The sequence below is a fragment of the Atractosteus spatula genome, chromosome 22 (genome assembly GCF_055471065.1).
Source record: "Atractosteus spatula isolate fAtrSpa1 chromosome 22, fAtrSpa1.hap1, whole genome shotgun sequence".
NCBI lineage: Eukaryota > Metazoa > Chordata > Actinopteri > Semionotiformes > Lepisosteidae > Atractosteus > Atractosteus spatula.
In genome coordinates, this window is record NC_142727.1 from 12,158,482 (window position 1) to 12,173,256 (window position 14,775).

Consider the following 14,775-nt stretch of genomic DNA (forward strand, 5'->3'; position numbering starts at 1 on the left):
TTCTGTTTTACATCGTTTACAGCAGTCATGTACTTACTCTCTGCCATAATACTTTCTACTTCCAAAAAGAGTAGAAAACGATTTACAGTTTTGGGAAAGAAATTAATTGATGTTAACACAGCCATTATAAACAGAATAGGATATTGCTGACACTGAGTAACTGCAAAACAACAACAAAAAAAAGAAAGCAATTCAGTCAGTTCTTTCACTTGGGAATCTGAAAATGCAGAAAACTATAAAATCCATGCCGTTGACAAGGAAAAGAGAGAAAATGCCGTGAGCAATAGTGTGAGAGGTGGTGTCGGCTTTGTGGAGTAAATTTCTGAGAACACTCCATACCTGAGACAACACTCTGAGGTCGTGGGAGCTGTGGGGGCGAGAGAAGTGAAAAAGGGAAAGACCTGGAGAAGGAAGGTTATCTGGAGATCTTCCCTGGAAGGAGACTAACAGAAGAACTAAGATCTAAGATCTGTAATCCTGGAGGATGTCGCAGGTGTCAGGTGGGTATCAGGCCAGTTTGAATGCTGACAAGGTCACAGGATGTGTTGTCCTGACAGGCTGAGACCGAACATGTCACGACGGGCGCATGGGACATATTTATATTGCGTCAAACAGCCACAAGAGAAATTGTCCATCCCTGTATTCTTTATTCTATCCCTTCCTTCTTTTCTATTCCTTATGTTTTCAATTTAGTAAAATTAGTAAAAAAGTTTGTTGGCAGTCCTCATTATGAAGCATGGGTGTCAGGTCTGTGGGTGTTACTATTTTATTACAATTGAATTGGTTAATGCTTTAATTTAAAACCCATTTATAGAGCTGGGCATTTTACGGGCTCAGTCTGTGCAAAGCACTTTATGAAAGGGTACAGCAGAAGCACATCACTTAGGATCTGGACCCACACCCGTGGAGCTGCAATTCCAGAGCCCTAGGGACTACTCTGCATTGCCACCCTCCTTGTTATAGTAATAAGTAATAATAATAATAATTCCTTACACTTACAGTATATAGCACTTTTCTGGACACTCCACTCAAAGTGCTTTACAGGTAATGGGGTCTCCCCTCCTCCACCACCAATGTATAACCCCCACCTGGATGACACAACAGCAGCCATAATGCACCAGTACTCCCACCACACACCAGCTATTAGTGGGGAGGAGAACAGAGTGATGAAGCCAATTCATAGATGGGGATTATTAGGAGGCCATGATTGGTAAAGGCCAATGGGAAATTTGGCCAGGACAGCAGGGTAAGTGTGGGGCACTTTTCAAGAAACGCCCAGCCAGAGAGTCAGGACCTCGGTTTTATGTCTCATCCAAAGGATACTGGTCACTATACTGGCATTTGGACCCATGCAGACCTCAGGGTGAGCGTCCCCTACTTGCCCCACTAACACCTCTCCCAACAGCAACTTCAGTTTTTCCCAGCAGGACTCTGATCCAGGTACTGGCCAGGCTCACACCCGCTGAGCTTCACCTGGGTTGCCAATTATGAGTTGCAGGGCGATATGGCTGCTATATGTTATATGCGACCTACAGTAACTCTGTCTTCTACCCTCTCCTTCCCATTCAAATATGTTTAAGTGCATTCAGGATACATTTAGGGTCTGTAGTGACACATCTGACACATCTTCACCTATAACTTTCATCTACAGTATGCTTTCTGTCTGTGTCCTGAAAATCATTCATGATGACTAAAGACTTGTTTTGCAGTAGATGAAGAAAATCTCCAGTTTTCTACATCAATGTGAAAAGCATGCAAGATACATAAAAGGACCGACCACTAAAAAAGTGGCATGTACTGGCACTTTACGCTGCTTGCGCTGAGAATCTATGCGAAACCACACAGATGGTTCCAGATGGAGAGTGCTCCTGACTCTGTTACAGACATCCTCAGGGAGCCTCTACATGTGTTCGTGCCCTGCAGTGGAGTCTTTTTTGGTATACATGACTGAAGTGAAACTATACAAAGAAGCCTTAAGACAGCTCCCACTCAATAAGTATTCCCTGATTTCTGTCAATTATCATTTGCGTTTTTTGCATGGGGATCTTATGGCAGCTGAAAAAAAGTCAATTTTGCAGGGCTGAATGGAGACTTGACTTTTTTTTTTAAATCTCAGCTGGATATCTGCGAATGAATTAATCACACTTACACAAAGATTTACACCCAAAAGCTGTGTGCGAAAGCTCTCAAATTGGAAATAACTTTTTTTACACTTATTTACATTATTTTTATAGCTCCCTTATTTGTTTTGCTTTTTGCTGCTTCCTTGTACTTTTCCTGATAAGGCACTATACTTCATATTGTGACGGGTTTCTATTAATTCAGGAAAAATACTCTCCCAAAGACATACTGTATATGTATAAAACCACACATACAAACAAAATTAGCACATCACCATAAAACTGTTAATGAGACACTTAAACTGTCACTAAACTGCCTGCAAACAAGGAGATGTGGAGGATTGCTTCTAAATGACTTTTCTGGTTAAAAACAATTAATTCAAGTATGAAATGACCATAACCAAGCTGCACTGCACTCAGAAAGGCCAAACGGAGAGGAGCAGTGGACTCCTCCGACAATTTGCTAGGTATTTCATGCAATAAATCATTCCTTTGACTATAAACAAAAGATCTGACCTGCTGAGCACACAGAGAAGACAAACATGCTTACCCACTAAAAACATTGTTAAACAAACACAGTGTCACACACTGCTATCTTAAGTAAATGTTTACTTTGGGATGTTTGCCAATCCAGTTAGTCCATACTACATTACTGTAATAATTAAAAAAGAGTAACGAAGAAGATGATGGACCTACACACAGTTTCCATCCCTCGGTGGCAAGCCGTAAATTTAGAAAAGTACAGAATGTATGGTAGAGCAAAACAAGTCCGTAAAGCGAAATGGCCATCTCAGGTGACAAATGTTTACAGTGTTCACGGCAGAAGAAATAAATTTAGAAGAAAAGACTGTTAGTGAAGCAGCAACCTGCGAGTCAGACTCTGCTTTAACACCCTACCATTTGCCGTGTTATGGTTTCCAGCAGTACAAGCCATAAAAAAAACTGGAAAATGGAGTCATTTTAGACAGCATTCGCTCAATCAATCAATCGATCAATCAATCAATCGCTCGGTGGAATAACACAAGCCCTTGCCTGCTCTGAAAAAAGGGCCGATCTTCTGAACTCCTGCTTTACTCACTGAGCTCCATCCCATACGCTACAGTGACCCCACCCCTTCTCTTGTCCTGTGCTTGTTTTTCATGCCTCTCAGCAGCGGGGTTTGACCCGGCTGTGCCTCTCTGAGCTCTTCCAGAGACATGACTTTCACCAACACTGATCGTCACTTCCTTAAGTTCTTGAGGTGAAGCTACCGCAAAAACAACGGAAAACTGAAAATATATTTTTAATGACACCGTATGGGACTGCACTCTTGCTTCTTTTCCTTTTAATCAGTATTTTAGAAACTCTCAACCTTCTCAACTTGACAAGACTGGCATCTTTTAACAGGTTCTGATGGTGCAGATCGTTTTTGGAAGTCCCTGAGGAGATATTGATTTGTGTGATGGTACGACCAGATTCAAGAACAAATTAGTCTACAACTTCTCTTGCCTAAAGTGCTATGGAAATGAACTCCAAGGTTCCTCGCTAGCATTATAAGCAAGCAGTCAAACATCAACCATCAACACTGTTATTAATGCCATTCATGTTCACAGTGTACCGCTTTTCTAAGACACAGCCCATGAATCCTTCCACGGTTACTCTCATTATTTTATATTTGAATTAAATCACAAGCTGTGTTCTTAAAACATTATGCCTGAAGCAAAACAGAAATGGCAGCTATGAAGAAGTTAACAGACTAGAGTTGAATTCTAATTACATAACTCCACATGTACTAAGCCATGGTGTCTTATACTAAATAGTGTTTATGGAGTAAAAAAAAAAATGTTCTCCATTTCAACTCTTTAGAGAAAGAACAAACATTGCAGTTAGAAGGAAACAAATGGACTGGATTGTAACAAAAAATATTATTTTCCATATAATTAAAAGTAGACGCATCAGAACACTTTGGTGCTACTGCAATGAAAAAACACAGAACTACCATTTCTAATATATTATAAACAGGAACGGTCCACCTAAATCCCCTAGCTTACTAACATTATCGGTAAAGTCAAATTATCTTCAGGAAATAGAGGGTTAATGTTCTGGCTACAGTATCACCTTCTGAGGTATAAAAAAATCAAAGCCTTTTGTTGAGTGTTCACTACTACAAAACGTATTAATAAAACACGATAAAGACTAATGGTGCCATGAGATACAGCTATTTTAAAAATGGCCTTCTGCCATGACATTTAAATAATCAGAAAATATATATGTAGTGTGTAAGGCCAGATATTCATCGCTTCCGAATCCTAAATACCGTTGGCACACTTTATTCCTATTTGACAAAGCACGATCTGTTGAAATGACCGTCATTCATTTACTTCTGTGACAACACTGAAATTACATCTTTTTTTTTCATTTGGTATAGCTGCCAGCCTTCTCTTATTGTCTAGTGTTATGCACAAATCAATTTCTTCATCAGAGCCAGCTGCGAAACTGACCTTCACTCTACACTACAACAGTTCCCAGTTTTAAGAGGTTAACTCTACAGCTTTTGTCAAATGACCAGAAAATGACCCCCTGATCATGTAAATATAAAGTCGAAACTTGGACCCATTCTCAGCTTGTGAAAAGGCATCTGTGTTGAGGCTAAGCATTCTAGTTCTCTCTCAAAACTACGTTGGTCAAATGGAACCCTGTTTATTGAAAAGAAGAATATAGCGAATGCTTGACACAAAATCAATTCAATTTTTTAAACTTAGTTTAAGCAGAGTCACAACCTACTGAACTGTGGGGAGTAACACTGTCAGGGGGTTTGGACCACAAATCACCACCTAACCGAGAAATTTCAATCCACAAACATGTCGGTATGTCACAAAGCAGTCTCTGCCAAATGCTTTCATACACGGATTGCTAACAAGTGAAAAGAAAAATATCAGGAAGGCCACAGATAAGATTAAGTCATTTGGCCCATCGAGCTCAGTTCTGTTTCTCTCTAGTCCCGTTGCCCATTAGTACAGTAGGTATAAGGACCAATCCCCACTCCCCATTCCCCTTGAAAACTAAGAACATGCAAATGTCACACAAATTGAGTATTTGCCTTCTAATGTTACAAAATAAAAAAAAACCTAAAGAGCAAGTGTGGCCACATACACACACAAAGAAACTCATTCTACAGCAGGGCTTTTTAAAGTTGCAAGTTTAAATAAGAAACAGCTGATTCCTCTTCTGCCACCTTTTTCCAATTTGTCCTCATTACTAGGAAGGAAGGATTCACTGAGTTGGAGAAAATAACAAAAACATTGCATGATCCCAGTGTCACATGGAAAGATTAATAATGCCTTCCTATTACAGGCAGACCGTTCTCTTTCAACAGGTCCACGTTACAGAATCAAGGATTAAATGGTGTGGAATTATACCATCACTTAAACCTATGGAAATCCTGTCACTGGACTACAGAGTTTCAGCGCATATATGTACAAAACCACATGCTAGATCCCAGAGGCTCAGTGTCATAAATTATGTCACTGCTATATTCATTATGTAAATCAAGTTAAGTCACAACATTACAAATTGGAAGAGACTAGTACCTATCTAAAAGGTTTGCTTAGCAGAACAATATGACAAAACCCTTTTGGCAACAATCAAATTTGTAATTAAAAATTGGGCATGTTCATCTCAGAGTTGTACAGGAGCGTTATCAATGATCGTCTGGCAAAAAAAAAAACCTGAGATACATTTTATGCCATTTAAGTTAGTTGGCACTGAATATGGGTTTACTTTACAGTTGGACACAAGTTCTGAATATTTTTGTTTCAATGTAACTCGGACGTCTTCATTCAAAATTTTGCTAACATTTTTTTTGTTCCTCCATTATCCTCACACCTAGTGAATCCTATCAAACATTTTCAGCATGAACATTTTGCTCATAAAAAGCCTAAGGAAACAATACATTAGGCTATCCATACAAGATTTATCCATGTAAGAAAACTTTATAGTTTATATTTTAACACACAATCTCAGTGACACATCCTATCATTTCAACAGGTTGTCCAACACCCTTTGAAAAGGCAACGTCCAGTAATGTTACCCAAGTCAGGGTGCTCTGGATCCAACTGCACTAACAGTCAGCTGTGATGTGCATTAGTAAGGGAGCTTAGATTAAAAGCCATTACACAAAATGAAGTAAGATTACGGTGTCAGTTTGGAAAAACAGCAATTATCCCATTATGGAGCAGAAACGCAACCTTTTTTGTTACGTCCGTTATTTTCCTGAGGGGGAGAAAATCTATTTTTCACAAAGTGCAGCGTGGCAACAAAAAGCTATACTTGTAAACCTCCCCCACGTAAATCACCCTTCTCTCCTTTCTTGCCTTAAACACCCAGCATTCATTACACTGTTGGAACTTATTCAAAAACAAAATCACGCGAGTTAATTTTGGTAAGTTACGAGAAATGGTGAAATACGAAAAAAAAAAAACATCCGCTGAAAACCTGCCTTCGTCCTTGTCACTTTGTCATGTGTCCTTGCTGTATCAACAACAATACGTGCTTTCGTGAAAGCACAGAATTTCCACTCAGGATAAATTTTAAGGCTTTTATTTTTTGCATGAGATCAGCCATTTGCGACTGATATATGTCGACTTTTTTGAACTGTGAATGATAACCTGGGAAGACTGCAGCTGTAAAAATTCTCTGCTCGTCTGAAATGTTCTTTATTTCCGAGCTATTTTCACATTTTCTTTCATCGCAATTGATATGCAAACCTAGCAATCAACAGAGGACAAAAACAACAAATAAATTAAGATTCAGCATTACACTTATCCAATTACTGTTGAGTTGCTGCAGCCTTCAGAATGTTAAGAAATCCGAAGTCACTACTTCTACGGGTATTGTAAGATTTATCACGTAGGAATAAAAGCTAGTGCAGTCCCCCCACATTCCTTTAATTTAATTTAAATTTAATGTTTTATCAGAGGCCATCACTAGGGAAAAAGCTTTTTTCAGTTGCTTTTGTTTTAACACAAATAGGGCAATTTTATCACATCAGTTTCTCCCTGCTATTCTACACTATCTTCAAAAAGTACAATAATGAATGTCTCAGAAAAATACTGAAAAGCAGTGCAGAACTAGTGAGCTACGTGGCATTTTATTGAACCCCAAAGCAAATAATTAGTAGTAAAGCATTTCAAGATTTGTCATCCTTGAAAAGACTTCTTTTTCATCCATATTTTGGCTTCCCACTGACACGCAGGTGAGACCCTGAATACGTAATGTATTTGTGAATCCCAGACAAGAATGAGGCAATCAAAGCTTTATGTTTAAGAAGTACTGCTTAATTAATTGGAAGCATTTTCTTTTAATCTGTTTCTGGCGACATGAGCAAAAGGAGAAAAAACATTATTAATGTGAACTCAATGGGATGTTGCTGAACTACAAAGTAAAATAGATAATAATACAAAAGAATAATTAATACAAAAGCAAATTACATTAGCTTACTAGCCCTTGGTGAGCAAAAGCAGCTCAATAAATAAAACTCTCAGTCTGTATGGTTTATATGACTACAAAATGTAAAACATCCAAATCTTCCCATTGAAAAACAAGCACAAGAACGTCCAGAAATCAGTACCTAGAGTACTGCAGATCTGAACCCAGTTTCTCAATTGATCTTTTATTCTTCTAGTAAGAAAAAAACCAACATTCCCTACCTAGCATATGTAGTTTAAAACACAGCAGTTCCAATCTGCTTTGAGAACAGTTATACAGTACATTACTGTTATACTCCAAAACGTGTGGAGCAACAATTGTCTGCTGTTGCAACATATCTCTTAGGTATTGACAAGTTATGGAAGACAGAACCGTTCCTCAAAAAAGATCATGTGCTGTCAACTCCCTAATTGTAAAAACCTTATGATTTTCACATGTTGTAAATGATTGCCTTTAAATGCAATTTGTTTTTTTTAAAAAAAAAAACCTCATTTGCTCCTCTTCGCAAAAAACGAAACTTGTTAATGCAGTTTGTTGTTGTTAATACAAAAAACAGGTCCTTGAACAACTTCCCAGAAGTGTGATGTCGAGCTGGTTAATTCAGTTAGTCCTTAGCTAAGCAGTTCTAGAGCACTGTGGCCATAGTTACAGCAGAATGAAGTGGTGGCTTACTCCCGTTAAAGAGGTGAGGGGTGTTCCCAGCACCATAGCCAGAAAAAGGACAGAGAGCGACCCTGTCTTTTCCTACAGTCAACTGGGACTCACCCTAGAGTGACAAGGTTTGAAGCAAATAACAAATAACACGAGTTACAGTTAAGGAACATAAGGCAGAAATGGGGGAGGTACTCTAAAATGTCGCCCCTTCTGTTTTATTTATTACTGCTGAACTTGGCCAGTCCTCAGTCTTGCACAGCAGTTCTCCAGAAGCCAACACCATATTCCATTGTAACATAGGCCCCGCTCCATTCTAATATTAGTATCTACTGTATAGAGTCTGGCTACGTGTTTAGTAGCCATACCTCGTGTTTCTCGAGCCGAGTCCATGAAGCCTGGGAAAACAGACACAGAAACAAAACACAAAAGAAAAAAGGCAAAAAAAAAAAGAATCCTTAAGAAAACAAATCCTCGGTCAGACAGTTTAAAGTCATGCATTGCAACAGGATGCACATGCACAATTCTGCACTTACAATTTACGTTTTACCTGTTCTAGTCCAGTGAAATGAGCTTATGTTAAAAAAGATGCATGTGTTTTAATTACAAAAAGAAACATGTTAATTAGCATATTCAAACATTTACATTTTTAAAAGTTGTAATTAAAAATTGTTACATTTTGACAAGGTCTCATTCAGATGAAATATGTGCTCTATGTACTGTATATGCTCTTCATAGCAACAGTAGCCACCTGCTTGCATTTTACACTGACATTTCACATAGTGGAAAACACTTTGATATGCCTGAGTCCAGGTCATCACAGCAATAGCAAATTTTACGAACCTGAATGCATTCTTTCCGAAACATCCAATGCGAAAACTACAGATATGCAGCTGTGATTGCTCCAGTACAATTCAGTTTAAGGGTGCTTTGCTGTATTTCGGAGATCAGTGTGCATTACTTTTACTAAACATTTCAGTTTGACTTTTTTTGATTTACAGATGTATTTCATCATTATGCTGATGCACCATGCCCCAGTTTGCAATGATAATAGCTGATTAAATATCCAATTATGTAAATACATGGTAATCCCTTGCCAATTGTAGCTCCAGAAAACCCTTGGGGGTGATATATTTGTGGTTGGTAAACTTAAAACCTTATGGGGAAAAAGAGGGTTAGGGGAACCGAAGTCATGATTCAACCTATTAACATCATTTAATCATTTTTTCACCTATAATATATTTTTTTACCCACAATATATTTTGGAAATGCTAGTGGACGGTTTTTAAATAACTTTCTAACATAATTCTTACCATTATCACTCAAACGTAGATCAGGTCACGTGGCATGTACAGCGCGAGGCCTTGCGGAGCAGCGACATTGCTGTTCCAATTTTTGCAGTCACTCTGATAACTTCCCTGCTTTCCTTTATTGCATGAACTGTGGATTCATTTACACTAAACAACGGCACTACTGCTTAGCCCCTCACGCAACTGATCAAGCCCTTGTAAGCACTGCTCATACCTGAGTTGAGCAGTAAGCCAGGGCCACGAAAAGAACCTAAATGCAGGTGGACAAGGAGGCAAGCAAGCAAGCAGACAGGCAGGCGGGCGTGGTTAGCCAGCAGACAGGCAGGCTGGCGTGGTTAGCAAGCAGACAGGCAGGCTGGCGTGGTAAGCAAGCAGACAGGCAGGAGAGGGAAGTAAGTGGTAGTAAGTCAAAGCCAAGCAAGGTCAAATCTGGAAGTAAAACAGGCTTGAGAAAGGCACTCTTAGACTGAGCGCCAACATGATGCAGAACCTAATCTCAAAGAACCAGCTCCCCATGAGACAGGTTATTTAAGGTGGAGGTTAATAGTGTGTAGGTGGAAGGGATCTCCTGCCAGAACACATAGTCATAGCAACCGTCTGATTGACAGGTCTAGTTGAATGGCTGGCAGCTGACCTGGGGTGATTTCGGTTGCAGCTACTGTAAGAGGAGTTGGGATGCCCTCTTCGTGGCAAGCAGGACTCCAAGTGGTGAGTTTTGTTAAAGCCAATGTTCTAGTCAATGTGAGTGTGGCTTCACAACAGCCAATGAAACCCCAGAAGAGCAGGAGTCCCAAATAAGAGGGAGATGATTCAAGATGACATGACCGATGGTGAGGCAGAAAGAAATGGTCAGTTTTTTTTAATTACTCCAGCGCTGATAGGCTGGCTGTCCAGGACTTGCACGTTAGAATGATTAGGACACAAGTCCAATTGTATTCCCAAGTGGTTTGCTAATCCAATGTCAACGAAATTCCCAGCTTCTCCAGAGTCGACAAAAGCATGCACGTGAGTGTGATGCGAATTCCAGACAAAAGGACCAGGACAATAAAGTGCTCAGGAGAAAGTGGAGAGGATGCGACCCCCTCCTTACCAAGCTGGGGCGTTTTACCCGGAGCTCTGGGCAGTTGTTGCAGAGGTGTCCCTTGCCTCCATCATAGATGCACAACCCCAGGGAGTGACTGGAGATTCTGTCTGGAAAGTGAGTCTGGCCTGGCCAGTCTGCATTGGCTCCTTCTCACCAAAGGCCCCAGCTGTAGGAGGAATTCGAGGCCAGCTGCCAGCAGGGGGAGTCACGATGGCAGTCACAGGCTCAACGGAGGTGTTGTGACATTTCTCACACCGTCTCTCACAGAGACAAATGTCCAGTCCAGTGGCAAGACTGATCAGTGACTTCAAATCTCTGCAGGCCTCTTCATTTTTCCACCCACATGTCCGAAACTGAACCCAGATCAAGGCTTCCCCACTAAGCGAAGAGATTATGTACGCCACATTTCCCGGCCAGCAGAAAAAGACGATGGTTGCATAGAAAAAAATAAAACAATATCGCACTGGGTGTGAAAGCCACGACTACATGAAATAACACCAGAAAAGAGGTGAGGAGGGCGAATCTGAAGCTCTTCAGTGCTATAGCTAGGTGGGGTGGGCTACCATGGGAGCAGAAACTGAAGGACATGCGGAGCGTAGGAAAAGCCTGCTGCACCTGTGCCATGGCGTAACCTGCAGTTTTGCACTGCAATTTTCAGTTGCAATTTCCATTGAGAAAACACAATGGGGAAATTCAAACTTTTAAAGAGAAGTGTGGTCAAATCCAGAGGTAAAACAAAGTTGAGAACACCAAGGTTTGAGAATGGAAAAGTAAGACTGAGCACTGGTGTGATGCGAAGCCTGATCTTAAATAACCTGCTCCCCATGAGACAGGTATGGAGGTTAATAGTGTGTAGGTGGAACAGATCTCCAGCTAGAGCACGTAGCCACAGCAACCGTTTGATTGACAGGCCTAGCTGAAGCTCTGCTGGTTGCTGTGACGACTCTAGCATGACCTCCAGCTCTGGTGGGAGTGGGTCTGACAGCATCCTCAGAAGAGTCCAGTGTTGCTAAGCGATCTAGATCTGTGATGAGCTTAGAAGAAAAAAAGTGCTTGATAGGCTGCGTATCTGTTGCATACAATAGTTAAATAAGCAGTTAGAATGGCTCCTAAGCTTATGAGAAAAGGTGAAGAACCTGGCATTGCTAAGTGCTCAAGATCAGCAATATCTCTAGATGAAATAAAAGGTTAAAATACAAGTCTTGATAAGTGGTGAGAAGGTCAAAGCAATAGCGCTGTTTGCAGATTTATTGTTAATGAACACACAGTTCGCACAGTTAAGAAAAAGAAGGCAGCTATCAGAACAATGTTGTTTTGTACCACGTGATCTGAGCATTGCAAAAATGCCTCTGAGTATCACATGTGATAGGGATAAGAAAATTCACAAGCACTGTGTGTAAAGTCCAGGACAGGGAGACTGAAAAGCTTGATGCCACCAAAGGGTGGTTCGATGACTTTAAAAAGCATTACAGACTACCTAAGTTGAAGTTAGCAGGGGAGGCAGCATCCAAGTTTCCTGCCAAACTAAAGAAGCTGATTGATGAAAAAGGCGATTTAACTGATCAGGTCTTCAGTGCTAATGAAACTGGCTAAAGGCCTTTTTAAGAAGCGTAAGCCTGATTGATAAGAATATTAAAAAATATTTGTCTTTTTTTTCACAATTTATTTTTAGGATATGATATTGAAAGTATGTGTGTGTGTGTTTTTTTGTTGAGATCCATTACATGTCACTTTATTCTGGGGTTTTTTATTCAATTATGGAAGGTGAAAAAAAGAATAAGATCTTTCATAGGCTGATTTGTGAATTCGGTTCCAGTTTCTGTTTTTAAGTTTACCAACTGCAAATTTACCTGCCGTGAGGGTTTCAGGAATGTATCCCTTGTGGTTGTCAAAGGATTACTGTATTATTATACATAAAAGTGCATCTGGCAAAGTTCTGAAATTCAGGTATTGAACTACGTTATTGCTTGTAGGAGCCTGGGACACTTCACTGGGCTGATGTCAGGTTTAGAGATGTTGTTTCCACAATCTATGTGTGCAGTCAGGAAGGTGTGGCAGTTCCCAAACAGATTAATGCCGAAGTCCTCGACAGCAGCATTGGAAAGTCTGATAAATCCTTGAGATTCTTATCAGTCTTGAAGACAACTGTCTCTCACATCTAGCTGTTATCAGAATACCGCTCACTCCTGGGAGGGGACAATTTAACTCAGAGCCCATCTCGGCAGCAAAGCGCACCAGGCATTACTACATCCTGGATGGGACGCTAGTCCACTGACAAACAAAGACGGCAGCTTCTTTTCTTCTCGTGTTATATTGATAATGGCGGATGAAATTTGAGCAGTTACTGTACCATTACAAGTAAGAGCTGAGGCTGTGGAAGTTGTAGCAAATGCAAAATGTACTTTGGTACATTTTAGGAAAGAAAAAGACATTACCACTCAGGTTTTTTTTAATTCAACTTCATGAGATATATCTTCACAAAAATAAAACTGACACTGCTCTTAAGCCACAACAACTACAGGCACTTCCAATTGGACAAATCTTGATTTTTGCTGCACAGTACGAAGTCCAGTAATCTGGGGACTAGATATTGAGAGGACATAGATAATAGCATACAGTATACTCTTAAGCGCTTTCATAAAGTGAGTGCTATTAAATGTAAGATGTAGCATGACATATTTAAAGAAGGATAGGATGTGATTAATTGAAATGAGAAGAAAAGCAATAGCTGGAGTTCATTTCAAGCTTTTTAGAGGATGAGTTAAAATGAGGTAGGTGACTTTCCAAACACAGCTGCCTTACAGACTTCAGCACAGATAAATGATCTGCCACCCAGACTAAAATGCAAGCTGACAACTGATCAAAACATTCAAATGTCTTTCCATTTTTTATGTATGGTGGGAACAATTTAATAATTTAGCATTAAAGATTAGATGCCTTTTATGTAAGAACAGCAGACTCTGCGTGTTGTTTCTTACAAAAAAGTGCCTTTCAGCTAATTATAAATGATTCAATTACACTTAACCTTAAGCAAGCCAACAAATCACTGACTCATATAATGCTCTCAGCAATCTCGATAAGCATTAAAAATCTGTATTCTTAATATAGATCACATTTTAAATTGTGGTTTAAATTATTACTCATCTCAATTTAATTTCAATGGCAAAATGCTTATTATTTAACAACTCACCTGCTCCTAAAAATCATTCTGTAAAAATTGTAACTTCCATTAAAATTGAATTGTCTCACTTTCCATTTTATTTGTTTAGGTGATTCAGATGCAGTACCAAGGTCTATCCCTACCATTATCTGATTGGCATGTCTGTGCTCCCCATTTTTCCAATCGATTATTTTAAAATAGGCTGGTTAAAATGATAGGGGGATAGCAATAACACTAATAGGTTGTTACATTCATGGCTCATTTTCTTTAAATATTAAATAATATTGCCTATAAGTCTTTTCCAGGTATCATGAATATACATGTTAATGTGCATGATTATATTAAAAATACTGCTGACATTAAAAATACCCACAACACTGATAAATAAGAAAGACATAAAAAGCAGATGACAATGAAAATGTGCCAGTGATAAACGATGCTATGAATATGGAACATATACTGTGACAGTTTTTTCTGCCATGCCAAAACAGATTATTTCAAATTCATATGGTAAATGCTTTTCTGCAGCCATTTTCACACTATTATGCCTATACCTAACAGAAAGAAATAACATTTATCAATGCTATGAAACAACACCCTGTTTCACTATCAGCATCTATATAATATCCAGGTTCACAGAAAGTGAAGTTAGTATCTGTGAGAATGTTAGTAAGACTGTAGTTGTTCAAACTCCTAAACTTCACTTCACAAAAAGTCAGTTTTTTAAAGTTGCAATTATTGTAATTGATTTGCACAAGTGTCAAAAAGCACTCCCCTTAAACTGTTTTTAGGGAAATTAAAGCAACATATCCAAGCCTAATACATCGTAGTTAAAAGCAATTCCTAGTCTTTCAGTGAAATTTGTCTGTCAATTATTTTTCCTCTTTAATCAATTAAATGGAATTTGACCAAAACGACTACCCATTATACTTGATACGTAACTAATTATATATTGAGTGTTAATTTAATCAAAACTTCAATCTG

The 14,775-nt window shown here is 39.3% G+C and overlaps 1 protein-coding gene across 9 annotated transcripts in view; it reads right to left on the reverse strand.

Annotated features, from left to right (window-relative positions):
- LOC148816834 (neural cell adhesion molecule 1-like) overlaps nt 1-14,775 on the reverse strand; it is a 246,055-nt gene that overhangs the window by 51,324 nt on the left and 179,956 nt on the right. For 5 of the 9 annotated variants that reach the window (XM_088939428.1, XM_088939426.1, XM_088939430.1 and 2 more), the window contains one exon: nt 8,606-8,635. The exons of the other annotated variants lie outside the window; for them this stretch is intronic. In XM_088939428.1, the coding sequence (XP_088795554.1) occupies nt 8,606-8,635 (30 nt within the window). The remainder of the gene's footprint in view (nt 1-8,605; nt 8,636-14,775) is intronic. 9 annotated transcript variants of the gene reach the window in all.